This window comes from Vidua chalybeata, chromosome Z, assembly GCF_026979565.1.
Source record: "Vidua chalybeata isolate OUT-0048 chromosome Z, bVidCha1 merged haplotype, whole genome shotgun sequence".
Lineage (NCBI taxonomy): Eukaryota > Metazoa > Chordata > Aves > Passeriformes > Viduidae > Vidua > Vidua chalybeata.
The window spans coordinates 17,049,473-17,069,900 of NC_071570.1; the positions used below are offsets into that span (position 1 = coordinate 17,049,473).

The 20,428-nt window shown below is 50.7% G+C and overlaps 1 protein-coding gene across 7 annotated transcripts; it reads right to left on the reverse strand.

The window, feature by feature from the left end:
• Positions 1-1,071: 1,071 nt before the first annotated feature.
• Positions 1,072-16,974, reverse strand: LOC128782532 (uncharacterized). Of its 7 annotated transcripts, XM_053932928.1 has the most exons (5): positions 14,387-14,582; positions 9,801-9,907; positions 7,040-7,182; positions 6,722-6,767; positions 1,072-3,718 (listed from the first exon to the last, which is right to left on the reverse strand). In XM_053932928.1, exon 5 carries the CDS (start codon positions 3,027-3,029, stop codon positions 1,077-1,079), a length of 1,953 nt encoding a protein of 650 aa, XP_053788903.1. In that variant the 5' UTR covers positions 3,030-3,718; positions 6,722-6,767; positions 7,040-7,182; positions 9,801-9,907; positions 14,387-14,582; the 3' UTR covers positions 1,072-1,076. The 7 variants fall into 7 exon arrangements, with proteins under 7 accessions (XP_053788903.1, XP_053788902.1, XP_053788900.1 ...); XM_053932927.1 differs by lacking the exons at positions 7,040-7,182; positions 14,387-14,582 and adding an exon at positions 15,789-16,974; XM_053932925.1 differs by lacking the exon at positions 7,040-7,182.
• Positions 16,975-20,428: the final 3,454 nt, after the last annotated feature.

Below are 20,428 nucleotides of genomic sequence, written 5' to 3' on the forward strand. Positions count from 1 at the left end.
AGGAACTGGATCTCTCGAGCAGGTCCCTTGACTTTGCTCCTCTTGATGGCAAAACCGGCTTTCAGGAGAATCTGGATTATTTTCTCTCCTTTCTCAAACACTTCTGCTGCCGTTTTCCCCCACACAATAATATCATCGATATACTGTAAATGTTCTGGAGCCTCACCCTTTTCTAGTGCAACCTGGATCAGTCCATGGCAGATGGTAGGACTGTGCTTCCACCCCTGGGGCAGTCGATTCCAGGTGTATTGCACTCCCTTCCACGTAAAGGCAAACTGAGGCCTGCATTCTGCTGCCAGAGGAATGGAGAAAAACGCATGAGCAATGTCAATAGTGGCGTACCACTGTGCTGCCTTGGACTCCAGCTCGTACTGGAGTTCCAGCATGTCCGGCACAGCAGCGCTCAGTGGTGGAGTCACTTCATTCAATGCTCGGTAGTCCACAGTCAATCTCCATTCTCCTTCAGATTTACGCACAGGCCAGATGGGGCTGTTGAAGGGTGAGTGGGTTTTGCTAACCACCCCTTGGCTCTCCAACTCACGAATCAGTTTGTGGATGGGGATCACGGCATCTCGATTCGTTCTATACTGCCGGCGATGCACTGTCGAGGTCGCAATTGGCACGCGTTGCTCTTCCACCCTTAGGAGCCCTACTGCAGATGGGTTTTCTGTCAGTCCAGGCAAGGTGTTTAATTGCTTAATGCTCTCTGCTTCTACAGCGGCAATTCCAAAGGCCCACCTGAATCCCTTCGGGTCTTTGTAATAGCCGCTCCGGAGGAAGTCTATGTCCAGAATACATGGAGCCCCTGGGCCGGTCACAATGGGATGTTTCTTCCATTCCTTCCCAGTCAGGCTCACCTCAGCTTCCACCAGGGTCAGTTGTTGTGATCCCCCTGTCACACCGGCAATGAAAACAGGCTCTGCCCCCACATATCCGGATGGTATTAGCATACACTGTGCACCAGTATCCACTAAAGCGTTATATTCTTGTAGCTCTGATGCGCCAGGCCATCGGATCCACACCGTCCAGAAAACACGGTTTTCCCATGCCTCTACCTGGCTAGAGGCAGGGCCCCTCTATGCCTGGTTATCCTTCTTTCCTTGGGCATATGTCTTGGAGGTTCCCTCAAGGGGGTCAGACATGTCATCATCATACCTGGCTGTTCGGCTACGGGCAACTGGGGCTGCTTTCCTTTTCTTACCTTCCTTCAATTCAATTCGTTGTGCCAGAACAGCAGTAGGCTTCCTATCCCATTTCCTCATGTTTTCTCCAGACTCACACAAGAAGAACCACAACTCAGCTCGTGGGGTGTACCTTCTCTCCCCAACAAAGGAACGTCTGCGTTGGGTGCCAGGGCCTCTAATTTGCACAGCTGAGATTTGGAGGAGGTCCTCCTTAATCTCTTCCCTGAGTTTCTTGCGGCTTTCCTCTATTTTTCCTTCTAATTCCTGCAGTCGTGTCTCCACAGCTGCAATTCTGGCATGGGTCGGGCCATGTACAGCATCCGCATATGCCCGAAGCTTCTTTGCCATATCAAGCACAGTCTCATATACCTCCTCCCGCTTCATTATTGGTAGAGCAGAAGCGTATTCAGGTGGCCCAAGTCGCACCAGTTTCCGCCACATTACAGGTGTGCATGGTACAAGGTCCGGATTCCTAATTGTTACGTCTTCTGAAAAAATGATCTCCACCACTGCCATCTCCCTCAGGCGCTGGATCCCCTGTTCTATGGTCTTCCATCGTGTCTGCTGGACATAGAGGTCATTGGCACACAGATATCTTTGTGCTACGCTGTCCAGGACCTGTTCCCAGAGGCTTTGAGGGCTAGCCCCCCTCATCATGCCTTGGTCGATGACAGGATCATGTGACAGGGACCCCAAATGCCTCGCTTCAGTGCCATCCAGAATGGTAGCCTCCCCTGCCGCATCCCAAAGGCGGACCAGCCAACTAATTATAGATTCGTCGGGCTGTCGCCGATAATCCTTCCTTAGGCCTCGGAGGTCCTTCAGGGAGAAGGAATCAATATTAGCCTCTGATCTTGTGCCACTTGCTTTGACTCCTGATTTTATGTCAGGAGGTGTTGAGGGTCCTTCTCCTGCATCGTACTCATCATTGTCATCCACGGGTCGATCAGTCTTCTCTGTGCACTTTCCACTTCGTGTGCTAGTAGCCACGGCCATTGGTTGAGGCTTACAGTCTGGTTTAACTACTGGGTTCGAACCTGGGCTGTTGGCTGCAGCCTGAGTGACTGGGATTGCTGCTGGTTTATCTCCCTGCCCCCCTTCCTCTGTCTGCTGCCCTACAGTATCGAGCAGAGTACAATAAGCATATGCCAGGGCCCAGCTCACTGCAATGATCCTTTTCTCCTTGAGGTTATCCTGGCATTTCCCTTTCAGATACTTCGCCACCTCAGCTGGGTTCTGGATGTGTTCGGATGGAAAGTCCCAAACTACAGGATCAGAAAACTCCTTTAAAATTTTGCCCATATCCTCCCATTTCCCGCACCACTCAGGATTTTTCACCCTTGGTTGTACTCCTAAATCAGAGGTCTCACCAGCCCCTCTAGAAATCTCAGCCTTCATCTTATATAAACTGCGGACAGTATAGAGAAAGGTTATTAAATTAAATAACAGAAAGATGGTATCCTTGGCAGTCAGGGAGGACAGGACATTTCCTAATAGAGATGTAAACAATTCGGAGGAGGAAAAGGAAAGCAAAGGCTGAAAAACCTCCTCCCCCATAACAAATTTAGTACACAGCCACAACCACGAGTTATACATTCCTGGAGCCGATAACAACATTTTTATAAGCCCCTTGCAAAGTATTACAGCCAAGCCCAGCCCGATAAATATTCTCGTTAGTGCCCCTCTGCTACAAAAGCTACGTATTAGGGACAATACCGGAGCTACTTCTGGATAAGAAAATAACTCCAGGGACCATAAAGCAATCAAAACTTCGAAGAACCCTAATGACCACAAATAGAGGCAGGCTTTCACTCCAAATGACATCATAACTTTAAAAAGAGACATACCAATATTCCCGCAGAACGGTTAAAGCCAAAAATATTATTAGAATAAAGTTTTTTCCACTTTGTCTGGGCCTCCCCGTACGGGCCACCAAATTATTTGTCCTGGTTTAGGACAAATTAGGGGAAAACACCTCCAAAGGAGCCCCTTATAGGAAAACAAACCCTCCGCAACCTCCCCCCCACCACCGGGTTCGGGAGGAATTCCTTCAGAGGGGAAGTGGAAAAAACTTGTTTATTAAGGCACAACAAAAAACACTCCCCAGCACAAGAGAAATAGCCCAAGATGACCACAGATGTTTTCACCAGTCCAAGGGGGTTGAGCTGTATCTCTCTTCGCCGCAGAGGGTACGGAGCTTCTTTCGCAGACCCCGGGGAGCTCCTGCCCGGAGTAGGTCCGATGTCTTCGGGGGGGGGGGGGGAAGGGAACAACGGAAACCGGGAAAAAGGAAAAAAATTGGCAAAAAAGCAAGCCAGCGAAAAGCAGAGAAAAAAAGAGAGGAAAGCAGAGCCAGCAAAGCATGCAGCCAGCAGCAAGCAAAAGCAGCAAGCCAGCTAAGCAGCAAGCCAGCAGCCAGCTGGGGGGGGGGAAGGAAGACAAAACAAACTGAGGACAGGGAACAGAAACCACGATTGGGATAATGAGCATGAAAATGTCCTGTCCCCACGACAGTGGCCATTGCAAGAGAGAGCCTGGAATCGGAAAAGGGAGCAGCAGTTAGACCGAAAAGTGGTGTAGCTTCTGGTTATGCGGAGGGATTGAACAGGGATATCCCAACTCCCCAGGGGAAGCAGAAGGTAAGAAGGACTGAAGGGGCGAGGTGTTTCTATTGTGGCGAGGTAGGCCATTTCAAGAGGAATTGCCCGAAGGCTTCTAGGGACGAGGCCATCATGCGGGAACAAGAAACCTTGGAGAGAATTTTGCGGGGGGAGGATTAGGGGTGTCGGGGGCTCTTTGTTTTAGGGGACCATGTATTCCATCAATTAGAGCCCTTGATAACTTTAGAGGTAGGTCCCCAACACCAAGAATTAGAATTTCTAGTAGACACTGGTGCAGATAGATCAAGCATCAATATAATTCCATCAGGCATAGAGGCAGGAGAAAAGAAGTGCGAGATTGTGGGAGCAGAAGGGAAGCCTTTCTTTGCGACAGTATTAGAGGGGGTGTCAGTGAGTGGAAACTCTCGGACCAGACAAGTGGATTTAGTCTACTTGCCTGACCTAGACACCAACTTACTGGGGCGAGACCTACAAGTACAGCTGGGATTGGGAGTGATACCCCAGGAGGGAAGGATGGTAGTGAAGATGTTGTGGCTGACGGAGACAGACTCAAAGGATATTGATCCCAAAGTATGGGCAGAACCAGGGAAGTACGGGAGGCTAGACATTCCCCCTTTGGAGGCAGAAATTACTGAGGGACCGCCCATACAGGTTAAGCAATACCCTTTGTCGGCAGAAAGTCGGAAGGGATTAGAACCGATCATCCAGTCATTAATGAAGGAGGGAGTCCTAGAAGTATGCATGTCCCCCCACAATACTCCCGTATTGGCGGTAAAGAAGGCTGGAGGAAAGTACCGCTTAGTATAAGATCTCCGGGAAGTAAATAAGAGAACTGTGGCCAAACACCCCACGGTCCCGGATCCTTATACTTTATTAAGCCGAATTCCTCCCAACCATGCCTGGTTTACCACAATTGATCTGAAAGACGCATTCTGCGCCTGCCCTTTGGCAGAAGAGAGCCGAGATTGGTTCACATTTCATTGGGAAAGCCCAGACGGGAATCGACGCATGCAACTAAGGTGGACCAGGCTGCCCCAAGGGTACTGCGAATCACCCAATCTATTTGGGCAGGTATTAGAACAGGTACTAGAGACCTTCACCTCAGAGGGAGACGTACAGATATTACAGTACATAGATGACATCTTGGTCTCGGGGAAGGACGAGGGATCTGTCCGAAGCACTAGTTTGAAATTGTTAAATTATTTAGCAACTATTGGGCTGAAAGCATCAAAGGATAAACTTCAATTCGTCGAGCAGCAGGTGACATACCTCGGACATATAATAGGACCAGGATATAAACGATTGACACCAGAAAGGATCTCAGGTATAGTTAACATTTCGGCCCCAAAGACTAAAAGAGATGTCCGTAAAATCATAGGCCTATTTGGATACTGCAAATTTTGGATAGAGAATTATACCCAGAGAGTTAAATTTCTGTATGAAAAACTAGTGCTTCCAGATCCGGGTGGACACAGAGAGACGATGAGAGGCTAGTTGAGTTGAAAAACGCATTGGTCACCGCTCCTGTCTTAGGGTTACCCGATTTGGAAAGGGAATTTCACCTGTTTATCAATGCAGATGAGGGAGTCGCCTATGGAGTATTAGCACAAGAGTGGACAGGATGTAAGAAGCCTGTGGCATATCTATCAAAAATTTTAGACCCAGTAGCCAGAGGCTGGCCAACCTGCTTACAGGCGGTAGCGGCGGCGGCTATCCTGGGGGAGGAAGCCAAGAAACTGACATTCCATGGGAAGATAAAAATGCATACCCCTCACGATATAAAAGCGATACTCTCCCAAGGGGCACATAAATGGCTCTTGGATTCACGAATGTTAAAATATGAGATCATGCTCATGGAGGCAGATAACTTAGAATTAGTAACAGCAAAATTGGTGAATCCTGCCCAGTTTTTATTCGGGGAGCCAGCCCCAGATGTAGAACACCGGTGCATAGACACCGTAAGTTTACAGATGAAGATGAGGATAGATCTAAAGGAAACACCCTTAAGTTACGGTGATGCTTATTTCTGCGACGGGTCGTCTAGAGTAGTAGAGGGAAAAAGGAAGTCGGGGTATGCGGTGGTGAAAGCGGCAGAGAACGGGAATATGGAAGTAGTAGAGAAGGAAAAATTGCCAGCCTCATGGTCCGCCCAAGTGTGTGAACTGTACGCATTGAAACGAGGGTTAGAACTGCTTGAGCGTAAGAGTGGGACAATATACACGGATTCGAGGTATGCTTTCGGGGTGGCACATATGTTTGGAAAAATCTGGGAAGAGAGAGGTTATCTAAATTCGAAAGGAAAGGATTTAGCGCACCGGGAGCTGATAAAGGAGATCTTAGAAGCCTTGTTACTACCAGAAGAAGTTGCCATCGTGCATGTGAGGGGTCACCAGAGGGGAGACACATTGGTCGCTAGGGGAAATCGAGCAGCAGACACAGCAGCTAAAGAGGCTGCCCAAGCCCGAGAAGAATCAGGGGGGATCTTTACATTAAAGGGAACCCCTACAAATGAGGAGGGAAGCCCTAAAGGGGGAGGGATGGTGTTCTTGGATGACCAGGATAAAAAGGCTATCCAAGAACTAGAGCTTCAGCAAAATTCTAGAGGGGAATGGGAACTCCCGGATGGGAGGAAGTTTCTATGCAAAGCTCTAGCGAGAAACATCATAACTGAATTACACCGTCTCACCCATTGGGGGGTGCAAGGGCTCTGCGACCACTTCTTAAGAGAATACGTGTGTGCAGGGGTGTACGACATCGCAAAAGCGGTGACGAAAGGGTGCATAACATGCCAACAAGTAGATCAAAAAGTCATGAGGAAACCTTTGCCAGGTGGGAGAAAGCTGGCAGAAAGACTGTTCCAGAGAATCCAAATTGATTTCACAGAGATGCCACTGGCAAGGGGGTTCAAATACTTACTAGTAATAGTAGACCACCTGACCCACTGGCCGGAGGCGTTCCCCACCTGAAATGAGACATCGGGAACAGTGGTAAAAATATTATTAGAAGAGATTATTCCCAGGTACGGGATAGTAAACACCATAGACTCAGACAGAGGCCCCCATTTTACAGCCAAGGTTTTGCAGGACATCATAAGGGCCTTAGGGGTCCATTGGGGGTTGCACACCCCATGGCGCCCCCAAAGTTCAGGGCGAGTCGAAAGAATGAATAGAAGTATAAAGACCACTATTACTAAGTTAATGTTAGAGACGAAGATGGATTGGGTAAAATGCTTACCCCTTGCACTGCTAAGAATAAGAACGAGGCCCAGGGCGGATGTAGGAGTGTCCCCATATGAAATGCTGTTTGGTTTACCATTCCTCATTTCTCCGTATAGTACGGGACAGTACGTAGAAGGGGAAGAGGTCACCCAACAATACCTGAGAACAATAGTGGAGACCCTTGAAAAACTCCGGAAACGGGGGTATCTTCCCCAAACTCCCCCTCTAGAGGTGAATGTGCACAATATTAACCCCGGAGATTGGGTCCTAATAAGAACCTGGACACATACTCCCCTTACACCCCGATTTGAAGGGCCATATCAAGTGCTGTTAACCACCCATACAGCGGTCCGAACACAGGAAAAGGGGTGGACCCATATTAACAGAGTGAAAGGACCTGTGACACCACCAGGAGGAGACTGAGCTCCCAGCGCTCCCACAGACACCTCTGCAGCCTGGACAGCCACACTGATCCAGGATTTGAAGATAAAACTAAGGAAAGTTCCCAGAAACTAACCCTGGTATCAGACTGTTCTCTGGATTGTTAACCTAGCAGGAAGTTATACCAGTTCTGTAAGAGTTCTTTTAATAAGTTATACTTACGCGGTTACGTAGTATTGTTATCTTCCGTCGGGCAGAGATCCGCTTAGAGAGTGAAATTTAGGATAAAGGGAAGGAAGGGAGGGTGCAGAACGAGGCCAGGAAAATGGGCACCCTGAGACAAAGAGGAGGCGGCTCAAAGGAGGCAAGACCGGGGGAGGCCAGAAGAGAGAGAAAGGCTCCTACTGGACTCCGGAGAGCGAGAGTTCTATCTCCGAGAAGGGTTGTGGTAGCAGTCGTTATGATCTTGAGCCTTGCAGGGGGCAAAGAAGTAGACCCCTGTGTAAAATGCTATCACCCCATATACAACGGAGAGAACGTGGAATCTCTAGTTCGAGTGCATACCAACCTGAGCCCCGTATGCTATAATAGTTCCCAACTGGATGTATGCCAGGAGGGAGGAAAAACTTATTGGATGACTAGAAACGTTGCCTCTTCTAGGCAGAGACTCCTAGGGAACTGCCCTATGAAAGATACTTGGTTATGCTTTGAAAAGAAAGAAGAAGGAATACCAAGGGGAATAGATATGATAAAGGAAAAGAGAGTCGAGATGGAGACTGGAAATAAAGACTGGGGAAGCCTGGGAGGGAAGAACCTATTTATAGACCTAATGGAGAGGATTAGCAAAGAATTGAACGTAACAAACTGTTGGATTTGTGGGGGTACACGAATGACAGACGTGTGGCCATGGGAAGGGGTGAGTTTGGGACCTAAAGAAGTATTAGAGGTGCAGCAAGTGAAAGAAGGTCAGAGTAAGTTAGAAAAGAGAAGGAAAGAGAAGTGGGAGTTGAAAGCGGAAGTTATCAGGGAAGAATGTATCTTGAGAACTGGAGAAAAATTTCATACCCCTGTAGGAAAATTGGCTTGTAAAAGATATCTGATTACCAAGGGGACCCCCTTCTTCACACGGTGGGTACCCCAAGAACCAAATAGATACTGGACTAGAAACAAAAAGGAGAGGGGATGCATTTACAACGAGAGAAGCAACCTTTATGAATGCGCAGAAGAGAGTGCAAATCCTTTCAAAGGAATAAGATCTATAGCTAAATTTTGGGATCTCCCTCATGAGGTTAAGGAGGAGTTTTGGGAAGCCCCAGAAGATTTATTTTGGATTTGTGGGAGGGTGGCGTACACCCACCTTCCCGGAGATTGGAAGGGGAGTTGTACAGTAGGGGCCATAAAACCTAGCTTCTTTCTACTACCCAAGGGAGCGGGCCAAGACCTGGGAGTTCCTGTTTATGACGATCTGAGGAAACTAAATCGAAAGAAAAAGAGGAGTTTGATTGAAGTAGGGGGCACCCAAAAGTGGAAGGGACAAGTGTGGACCCCAGATGAAATCATAAAAACCTATGGGCCGGCCACCTGGGCCCAAGACGGATCATGGGGTTACCGGACTCCGATATACATGTTAAATAGAATCATCAGGTTGCAAGCAGTCCTAGAAACAGTATCTAACAGAACAGCTTTAGCCTTCGACTATGTCAGTGAGCAGTTATCTCAGACTTGAACAGTAGTCTACCAGATAAGATTGGCGGTAGACTACCTCCTGGCAGATGAAGGAGGAATCTGTGGCAAGTTTAACACCACAGAATGCTGTTTAGAAATCAATGACCAAAGTGAGGTAATCAGGAACATATCACAGGAAATAAGGAAGATTGCACATGTAGGAACGCAGGAATGGTCCTCTCTTTTAGAAACAGACTGGTGGGATAGCTTCTGGGGATGGAAAGGTGCGTGGTGGAAGAAAGTGGTTGTTATTGAGATAATAGGACTAGCGGGACTACTGTTTCTTCCTTGTATCATCCCCTACTTAACCCGGTTGATTATATCAATAATCCAGTCCAGTCATTCGGTTCCCACGGAGAGCGCTAAAATCATGAAATTAGAAGATGCGGAAAGAAAAGAGGCTAGAAAACTGTATGCCAGATATAAGAAATGGAGAAAGCTATACGAAAGAGAACTAGATACAGCGAATTGACGCGGGCTGAAGCCCGGTCAAAGGGAAAGAGGGGGGAGTTGTCATGGATGGAGTTTGTTAAAGTGGTTACTAAATACTGTTCTTAATACTGTACCAATGCTAGCTCACACTTATCTGTTTTCTATACATCTCAGGAGTTGGACCAGCTGTCCCTGTTTAATGTTAAAGTTGATAGGTTGATGTTAAAGTTATGATTCACCTGTTTTATCTTCCTGTATTCTGAAACCCAGATCCTTGTAATCCTCTCCCTCGCGTCGGGTACTCCTGCTGCTGCTCCCCGAGAAGATTTCCGGGTTCCCAAGATGCCTAGCAGGGAGTGAATATTAATTACCATACCTTCGGAATTAACTAAATCTGAAGTATCCCTAGAAAGCGAGCCCAGAACTACAAATTACCGGTGCCCATGAGTCGGAGACAGTTCCTGGTAGAAGAAAGAGGGCATAAAAGCATTTCGGGTTAGCCACTGTAACTTAGAAGAAACCTGAAGATAATCACCCCCTAAGACTGCGAGCCGATCGGGGAGTCTCGGACGTGTTCCGAAGAAGGTGGAGACTTCCGACCCTGCCAGTGGCTGACAGGAATCGCAGCCCTTCCTCCGTTCGCCGGCTCGAGGGAGCAGCGGTGGCGTCGCGAACCCCGAGCCCCCTACCCCTTAAGCTGAAATCTCTTAATAAAGGCCTATTTGATTGGAGCACAAGGTCTCCTAGGCCCATTCATTTCATCGACATCATCTCTTTGCTCCTTGGTTCTTGTCCAGAACCTGAGCTGTGCCACTGCCAGCTGGGAGCTCCAGCCACTGTTATCCTGCTGCTCCCTACAGAGCCTCCCCTCTGTCTCTCCTGCCCTGCCCATCCCTCCTGAGGAGCCTGCAAGTGTCCACCAGGGCACTGCATTCCCAAGACTCATCCCAGCAGCTTTGGCTTTCACTCCTGCCAAGGATGTCAAATCTCTGGGACTGGACCAAAGCCTCGAGCTCCTCTTGTTTATTCCTCATGCTGAGCACATGGATGTAGAAACATTTCAGGTGTGGTACACTGTAGCCAACAGCTCCTGAAGCAGATTGAGGGATCCTATTCCTGCTTGTTTGTTCAATTTTTGGCACACCATGCCATTTCTTAGAATCAGCAAGGCTGGTTTGGACCTTTTGCCCCTTCCAAGCCAGCTTAAAGCTCTGTCAATAAGCCCTGCTGGCTCCTGTGCTGGAGCTCTTTTTCCTCTGTGAGAAAGGTGCCTCCCATCAGGTGTGAGAGGTTCAGGTGTTGAGTAGATCATTCTGTGGTGAACAAATCCCAGATTTTTCCATTGACACCAACCTCAGAGTCAGGCATTGGCTTGACAGATCTGCCTATTCCTACTGCTATAATTGGGTGTTTTGGGAAGAACTGAGGAAATCACCACCTGGGCTCCTGATTCCCCTGCAACTGTCACAAGTCCCTGAAGTGTCTTTTTATTTCCTGGTGACTTTTTGGTGACCCATTTGCGAGCGGCTCATTGCGGAGCGGAGCTCTCCAGGGACAGTTTGCAGGAGAGGGTGTAAATTTGGCTCTTGGGACATGGCTTAATGGTGGGATTGGTAGCTTTGGGTTAACGTTTGGATTTGATGAGAGAAAAGTTTCTTCACCAAGAAGTCAAACATTGGAACAGACTGCCGAGGGCTGTGGTGCTGTCACCATACACTTGAGACATGACTAAATTGGTTGGATTGGTAGGTTTGGGTTAATGTTTGGATTTGACACTGACGGCGACTCAGGGCAAGCTTCCACTTGGGGATGTGCAAAGACACGCACGGGCACCCATGGACACGCAGGGACAGGCAGGGACACGCACGGGTACCCACAGACACGGACAGGCAGGGACATGCACACCCTGGTGAACATTGCTGGCCTTTATTGGCATCCGCAGCCCCGCGCCGCAGCCGCGCTCTGCGGCTCCTCTTCCTATTAAGGGAAAGCATTAGTGTCCATGAGCATCAGTCACAGGCAAACAAAGCACTTCCACAAAATCAGTAAAACTTACATAGAAAGGCTGGAGGAAATGTTTATTCACACACAAGATACAGACAGGACCACACCATCAGACTTGACAGTAGTTTTACAAATACAGTAAAGTCACTTCATAAAACAAGTGAGTGAAAATGACTTAGGTTCTAGAATTCTCTATAATTTAGAAAGTCTGTTTGCAACTGAAGGAGTGCAAACTGCTTATGGATAAAGTATGAGCTCCATCAGCGATGCCCCATCAGACCTGTGTTCTAGAGCTTTCACCAGAATGGTTTTGCATGCTGTTTTCTTTTACCTCATGAGAGAAGGGCATGGGTGGCAATCAACTGTACCAGCCAAATGCCCCTTACCACACTTGCCCAACCCAAGCCACCAACAACTGCATTTGCTTGGAAGACGTTCTGAATTTGGGACCTATTTCTGCACCTGCTACCCACAGCAAGGAAAACCTACTCTCCTGAACTTCTCCTCTGAGATGAGTGACACTCATCACATGAAGAAATGTTTCTCTACAAGAGTCAGGCAGGGGTTGTAGACAGAGCACATGGGAAATTTAACATATCTGGTAAATGCAAAAGCAGGGAAGCAGAGTGAATAAAATAGAAAGAGAATGCTAGTCCTTTAGTAATGTTCCATGCAACACAGTCACAGGACAATTTGCAGTAGGCATCAACTAAGAGGCAATCACAGAATGGTTTGTGCTGGAAAGGACCTTAAGACATCCATAAACACCACCTTGTCCCACCCCCTGCCACAGGCAGGGACACTTTCCACTATCTCCAACCCCTGTCCAGCCTGGCCTTGGACACTGCCAGGGATCCAGGTGCAGCCACAGCTTTTCTGGGCACTCTGCCAGGGCCTCACCACTCTCACAGTCAGGAATTTCTTCCTCATATCTGACCAAAACCTAATCTCCTTAAATTGGAAGCCATTCCCCGTTTCCCTGTCACTCCAGGTCCTTGTAAAAAGTCTCTCCCCATCTTTCCTGTGGGCTCCCTTCTGGCACTGGAAGGTGCAATTATGTCTCTACAGTGCCTTCCCTTCTGCAGGCTGAACAATTCCAGCTCTCCCAGCCTTTCCTCATGGTGCTCCGTCCCTCTGACCATCTCTGGGAGACATCTCTGGCTGTCCTTTTGCCTCAAGAGTGTCCACAGGAAATCAGGAAATACTGTGTCTCTGTCTAAAGCACCACACTTGGCTATGAACTGCTGATGCACAGCAGCTGCTGCCCACGCAGCACAGTGTTTACAGCACTTCAACAAAGTTTGCTTTAATCAGCGCTCAGGATCCACACACAGGAAAAAGCACACAAAATGAAACTGCTGAACAGAAAATCCATCCAGATCTTTCCTCCCCCCACCCCAAGTCTGACCTTGAAGCTAGTTGGATTGTATAGCTAAATACAGAATTAGCAACGGCCTAAGGAAGGGCTACACCAATTTAAACTCTCTTCTGACTATCAGGATAGCCTTCCTGTATTATCCCATGCATCCCATGGGATGCATCCCATCCCCATTCAGCTCCCCAACTTGATCAGAAATTGTTGAGAATTTTGGAATAGATATAGTGGCATGCATGCTTTCAAACACATTTGCTTGCTATGAAGGGCAAATACAAGTTTGGCTCCTGTTCTGCCACGGAAGCTATCTATGTGATAAACACAAGTATGGAGTAGCTTTAAAGTAAATTCCACTTGATCACTGTTTCTGAAAAGGATGCTGAAGAAATAAGTTAAATTTCTACCACATGCAGGTATCTACCTTTGACAGTACGTTCCAGATATTGAAAGGACAAAGCAGAAAAGCTTGAATAATTGTGAAAAAATATCACTACGAAAAGCTCTTTCTTGTGTGCAGGGAATTAGAAGTTTTAGTTAAAATCGTGGAAGGCACACACTCCTTCAGCAGACAATTTTATGCCTGCTGGGTTGCTTTAGCCCCTGTCACAGCACTTGCAGACACTGTTACACCACTGCAACCCTTGGAGGTGACAACCGCATGTCATGGTACTGCATGTCCTGGACAAACAACACCAATACCACAACACCATCCAGCCTCAGAATCAGTCAGGCTGGAAAAACACTTCCCAGATCATCAAGTCCAACCTTTGACCCATCTGCACCTTGTCACCCACACCACAGCACTAAGTGCCTCGTCCAGGCGTTCCTTGGGCACCTGCAGGGATGGGGACTCCACCACCTACCTGGGTAACCCCTTCCAATGCTCAACAGCCTTTTCCAGGAAGAAAGTGCTGCTGAGAGTAGGTTTGATATTAGGAAGAAATTCCTGACTGTGAGAGTGGTGAGGCCCTGGCACAGGTTTCCCGGAGAAGCTGTGGCTGCCCCTGGATCCCTGGGAGTGTCCAAGAGCTGCTGCCCACCCTGAGCCCCCCTGGCCCAGCCTGAGGCCTTTCCCTCTCCTCCTGTCCCTGTTCCCTGGAGCACAGCCCGACCCCCCCGGCTGTCCCCTCCTGTCAGGAGTTGTGCAGAGTCACAAGGTCCCCCCTGAGCCTCCTTTTCTCCAGGCTGAGCCCCTTCTCAGCTCCCTCAGCCTCTCCTGGGGCTCCATTCCCTTCCCCAGCTCCGTTCCCTTCTCTGGCCACGCTCCAGCCCCTCCATTCCCTGTGTGAGGGGCTCAGAGGTGACACAGCACTCGAGGTGTGGCCTCAGCAGGGCCAGCGCAGGGACAGTCCTGCCCTGCTCCTGCTGCCACACCAAGCCCGGAATGCTGCTTCCCGTCGCGGGGCCTGCCCACCCCCGGCAGCCCCTATCCCTACCCCGCCACACCTCCGACTGAGAGTTGCACTTCACGAACACCCGGCCGTGGTCCGTGTCGTAGCTGTGGCCTTGGCTGACGCAGCCGCTCCCCATGTGCCCGGTCGGCCGCAGCACCGCTGTGCCGAGCGCTCGCTTCAGCGAGTCCTCCATGGCGCCGACTGCCGGGGCGGGGACGGGCGGGAAGGGACGGGGCGAATCCGGGCGGGCAAGGGAGGGAAGGGACGGGCCGAGAAGGGGCGGGACGGGGCGGAAGGGAGCGGGCAAAGGGCGGCTGAGGCGGCTGAGGCGGCTGAGGCGGCTGAGGCGGCTGAGGCGGCTGAGGCGGCTGAGGCGGCTGAGGCGGCTGAGGCGGCTGAGGCGGCTGAGGCGGCTGAGGCGGCTGAGGCGGCTGAGGCGGCTGAGGCGGCTGAGGCGGCTGAGGCGGCTGAGGCGGCTGAGGGACCCAGGCGCTATTGTCAAAAGATTCTCTCGTTCCTCGGATGCCAGTTCTCCCCTATGTTCGGTTTTATTCTTCTCTTAATCACCGAACAATTCCAAAATTGTTCCACCAATTACAACATCACGTAATATGTTGAGTTGGAAGGGACCCACAAGGACCATCAAAGTCCAGCTAGTGGCCCTGCACATGACATCCCCACTATCCCATGTGCCTGAGAGCACTGTCCTACAGTATTTTTCTTACAATCTACACAGCTGCATAGTAAAGGTACCGGATCTCCAGAATCTACTGCTAAATTTATTATTAAGCCCTGAAGAAATTAAAAGACCAGAAAAAATTCAGCTTCAAATATGATAATATTTGAATAACAAATATTATCAACAGAAGTAAGGCAACAACACAAGTAGTTACAATGCTGAAACTTCTTTAATACAGAAGTTTGACGCTAACTTACATAATTTTAAGTACATAAGCTACAGTTCAGTAATGACATACATAATCTTACAGGTATTAACCTAAAGTTTTAAATAAGTAAGGTACACTTGATAGACGTGTCCTGGCTGAAGCAGACAGTGGGTGCCAGGACTCTGCTCGCTGTTGCCAAATTTCTGTATTAGTCTCTTAATGTAAGACAGATTGTTGTGCAGATACTGATATCCATTCTTCACAGTAGCCGGGGCTACACTAGGAATGAAAGATAAAAAGAAGATTAAGGCATGTAAACATTTCTGCGGAATTTAGAATTGCCTGATCTTCGGTTTAAAGCAGCACCAAAGACAGCTCAAATGGGTGGAGTCCCTGGGCTGAACAAATTCTTTGACTTCGTTTTGCAAAAATAAGAGTGAGCACACGTCGAGTCTCCGCATCGGTGGGAATTCCTCATGGTTTCCCTTTGTCTCCTGGCACAGCACGAGGGAATTACAAATACGTTAGCAATCTAGCCAAAAACTAAACAAACGCCAGCCGACATACCTCAACGTTCATAAAGATCTAAAGAATTCTCACACTGAAACTGTGGGATGTGTGTGTCCAAACCAGAGAAGTTTGAAGAGTATCAGGGCATGCCCAGGTGGCCACTGTGACCTCACCGGTGACGGCGTGTCTGTCCCCACAAGGGCTCCCCTGGAAGCATTGTGACCTCACGGCTGATGCCGCTCCCTCGCTGCCCCGCTCCGCTATAAAAGCGGGCGCAACGCCCCCCGCCCCCGCGGCAGCATGGCCCGCTACCGCCGGCGCTCCCGCAGGAGCCGCAGCCGCAGCCGCAGCCGCAGCCGGCGCCGCCGCTCCCGCCGCCGGGGCGTGCGTAAGACGCGCCGGGCCTCCCGCCGCTCCGCGTACCGCCGGCGCCGCCGCTCCAGCCGCAGACGCCGCCGCCGGCGCTGAGCCGAGCGCGGGGCTCGGCCTCGCACGGCGCGAGGAGCGCGCAGAGCGCGGCCGCGGCGCGGGGCTGCGGATGCCAATAAAGGCCAGCAATGTTCACCGGGGTGTGCGTGTCTCTGCCTGTGCCTGCGTGGCGGTGGCTGTTCCTGCGTGTTGGTGGGTGCCCGTGCGTGTGGAAGTGATGGGGCCCTGAATCCCCAAGTGAAGGGAACACAGAGGGAGGCCTGCAGAAACCTCTCAGGTCATCAAATCCAAACGTTAACCCAAAACTACCAATCCTACCACTATTTCATGTCCCAAGTACCATTTTTGCTCCTTTTTGAAATCCCTCTAGGAATGGTGACACCACCAAAGTCCAGGGCAGTCTGTCCCAATGTGTGACAACACTTTTTGGACAAGAAGCCATTCGAATTAAGCCTTCCCGGGTGCAACTCTAGGCACGTTTCTCTCATACTGTGCTTTTTCCCTGGCAGAAGTGCCTGAAGCCAGGCTGATCAGCAGGAATCACAGTACCGTTCAGCACCCTCCTCTCGCCGTGTTCCCTGTGGGATGCGATGGCATTCCCTTAGTGACACCCGGCCCTTCCCGCTCCTCATTTCCTCCCTTCTCCTCCCAGATACAGCCCAGGGACCCCCTCACTGCCGAGTGCCCCGGAGGTGCCGCTGTGGCCGCTCCCGCTGTGGCCGAGCAGCAGCTGCAGCCCCGGCCGGAGCTGCCGCGGGCACCGAGGCTGAGCGGGACGTCGGGGCCGGAGGCAGCGGGGAGCCCGTGAGGAGACGGTGAGGCTGAGGAGCACCTGCGGGGCTGCGGCGCCGGGAGGGAGCGGCGGCACTGAGGGGTCTGGCGGGGAGCTGAGGGGCACGGCGGGACTGAGGGGATTGAGCGATGGCGGGGGCGGCGGGGGCTGGGACGGCCGGGGGCTGAGGGCAGTGGCGGCGCTGGGGACGCTGAGGGCAGCGGTGGGACTGAGGGGGGTGGGGGTGAGGCCATGAGGGCGCTGAGGCCACTAAGAGCAGCATGGAGAGCTGAGAGTGATGGGTGGGTGAGGCCGATGGCGACACTGAGGGCGCTGAGAGCAGCAGGGAGAGGTGAGGGCGATGTGGCTCCGAGGCCGATGGCGGCGCCACCGGTCTGAGGGCAGTGACGGCTCTGGGGACACGAAGGGCAATGGTGCCTCTGCGGATCTGAGGGCAGCGGCGGCACTGAGGCCGACAGCTGTTCGGGAGCACACTGAGGAGGACACTGGGAGCTCTTTGCAGCCACTGCACCGAGGAAGCCAGCTTGACCCACAGCCATCAGCCCGAGCTCAGCACCTGTTGAAGTTGTGTCGGATTCTTTGAGGAGAAGCTTTCAACACTCCAGCCTGAAATGGCCTCCTCTTTGGAGGTAAGTCTGCTTGATGGCACTGCTGGGGTCTGGACTTGCAGGCTAGAGAAGTAAAGGCTTCTTTCATTCATCTTTTAATGATCAGTGGTGCTTTTTAGCCTACAGATTTTTGCCACATGCTCCTGGAAATGGCCAATTTCAATGTATTTTTGCCTGCAAACAGCCAGAAATGTGTGGTTTGCATTTGGGTTTGCAGCACACGGTCTTGGCAGTGCCTGGAGTGAGATCTGTCCTTGCTCAGCTGGGTTGGGAACAAGGACAGCACCTGGATTTCTGCCACCTCATTTCTTACAGCACATGGCATAGGCCAGTGTCAAGAGTGTGAGGGCGTGAACCCTCATTTGCTGTATTATGGTTTTCTGAGTTCATGTTTCGCCTAGGAAGTCATTTTGTGGCAGCTTGAGCTTCTCGTTGGCAACTTTAATTTGGAGTTGAAAACACTTGTCATATGAACCACCAGAGTAGTGCTCCCGTCTCGTTACACATCCCTTGGGAGTGGAGAAGAACGTTACTGTGTGCCCGAAGTGACTCCAAAAAAATACCGAGTGATCTTTGGTTAACTTGTTTTTGTTTCTCTTCTAAGGAGGATGTCAGTGTTGCCTCTGAGTGTTCAGGAGAGCAGCCTGTAAACAGAGCTGCAGCTGAGACAGCGGTGCCTGGCAACACAAGCAATGGGAACAGTTCCCTGGAGCCCGAGGAGCCTGGTAAGAGGAGAGCCCACGTTCCTGGAGAGAGCTCTGAAAAGGGCTGCTCTGAGCTGGGCAGACAGGAAGGGAGATCAGAAGAGTTCAGTCCCTGTCTGCAGCGTTGCAGCCTCCTGTGCCTTTGGTTCAAATCCTGCACTGGCACCACCTCCCCAAGCCCTGCCCCCACGCTCCTGCAGAGGCACCGACACGGCAACAGAGCTATGAATGAACCTGACCTGTGGGAGTTGTGTCACCAGCCTGACCCGTGCGAGCTGTGTCACCAGCCCTGATGTCCCCATTGCCAGCTGAGGTCCATGGATCCATGTCCTGCAGGGTGACAATGCTATGGAGGCAGCACTGAGTGGGGTGACTGTTGCAGCAACAGGAAAAACCCCACCAAAATGATGAAGCCAGTGCAAAAGTCCAAACTTCTTGCCTCAAATCATCACCTAAATTTGGTACCAGTCTGCTGATCCCTATCCTGAGACACAGGAGAAAAACAAGCAGCAGAACATCTGAGGCCAAACAAGTCTCCAGTCCAGCAACTAAAGGAAAAGCCTAAAGGTCCCCAGCTTAGCAAGGCCTCAGAGGAGAGAGGGAGCCCTTTGGGTCTGCATTCCAGATCAAAACTGGTGCAGCCTGCAGCCTCGCAGGGAGCTCTTTCCCTCCCAGCTGCTCCTCCCAGAGCTGGTGGCAGGGCTGGAGGAGGTGTGGCTCACTGCAGAGGGAGTTCCTCTATCCCAGGGAATGGAGCTGGTTCATGACTCAGCTCCCAGCACCCTTCAGCTTCAGCCCTTTCACTGAGGACTGAGGGCTCTGTCAGCACAGGGAAAGCACAGGGCTGGCGTTCTTTGTGTGAGCTGGGACTGATTAAGGCTCTCGTGGGTGCCACTTGCACTGGGAATGCTGTGGCTTTATGGGGATACTTCAAAACTTTACAGTCTGGAAAACTCTGGAAGGATTGCTGTTCTCTACAGAGCAGACTCAAATTCCCAAGTGACAGTCTGCCGTTCCGGCCATCTGTCACAGTCCCTGCTAGAAGCACAGTTGCTGCCCTGGGAAACGTGCCCGAGGGCTGCTGCTCCTGTTCCCGGTGCTACCAGGAACTACTCCGTGTTCCTGGTGCTTCCCAGAGCTCCACCTGGTGTGCCTCGCCAGGAGGGCTGCCCTGCACAGGAGGAAGTGCCCGAGCTCCCAGTCTGGGCCGGCCCTGCTGGGTGACCATGGCGGCAGCGCTGCGGGCCACAGCTTCTGGTGCAGAGCCCCGACTGCTGCCCCGAGGTCCCTACAGACACCAAGAGACTGAAGAGGTACCACAAGGAGAACCTGCCATGTGGCCTGGAGGTGCCCAGCCCTGCTTCCAGCTGTAATAAATAAAAAGGTCTTTGTTCATCAAAACGAACATTGAAAGAGAGAAGAATTTGATGTGGGAGAAGGAGACGGTGGGGCCGAGGGAACAGCAAGTCTCCTGCTTAAGAATTGTGCAGATGCAACTAGCATAGAAGACTGTAACTAATTATATACAAGATAACTTTTAGGCCAAGGACAATCTGCAAGGAAGATGAGGAGCCTTCATCCCTACGACCACCAAGGGCAGAAAAAAAGACCCCCTAGCAACCAATCGCACAGGAGCAGAGTGCATTGAGGGAAAATACGTCAACTGGAAAGAAGAAAAAAAAAAAAAAGACGGACTATAAAAACAAAAAGGGCAAAGGGGTGGGGGGGCGCGCCGTGGTAGAGCAGCAACTCCCTGGCTGCCCAGCACTGTCTTTTGCTTACTACGGCTTGCTTAATAAATTCTTGTTAATTGATTTATCTATAATTGGCCTCCCCAATTGAATTTGTCCTTAACAAATTTGGTGCTGTGACTTGGATGAGGGCGACCGGGTGGGAATTCCTAATCAGGGAGGCGCTCCACTGCCTTTGCAGCGGCCTTGGTGCAGGCTTTGCCTTCCCAGACCCTTACCAACAAACCTAAATTTGGTATTAAGCAAAAGGGATACTGGTAACCCCATAATCTTTGTGCACAAAGCCCGGGTGAAGACGCAGGACAGCGTGAGTATACAAGTGGGAATCCGCTCGGTTGGGGTTGGGATCCCAGGACATAATGTATGAGACATCCTTTTAGGCAAGTGTGAACCTCTAAGTAGTGCGGCTTCC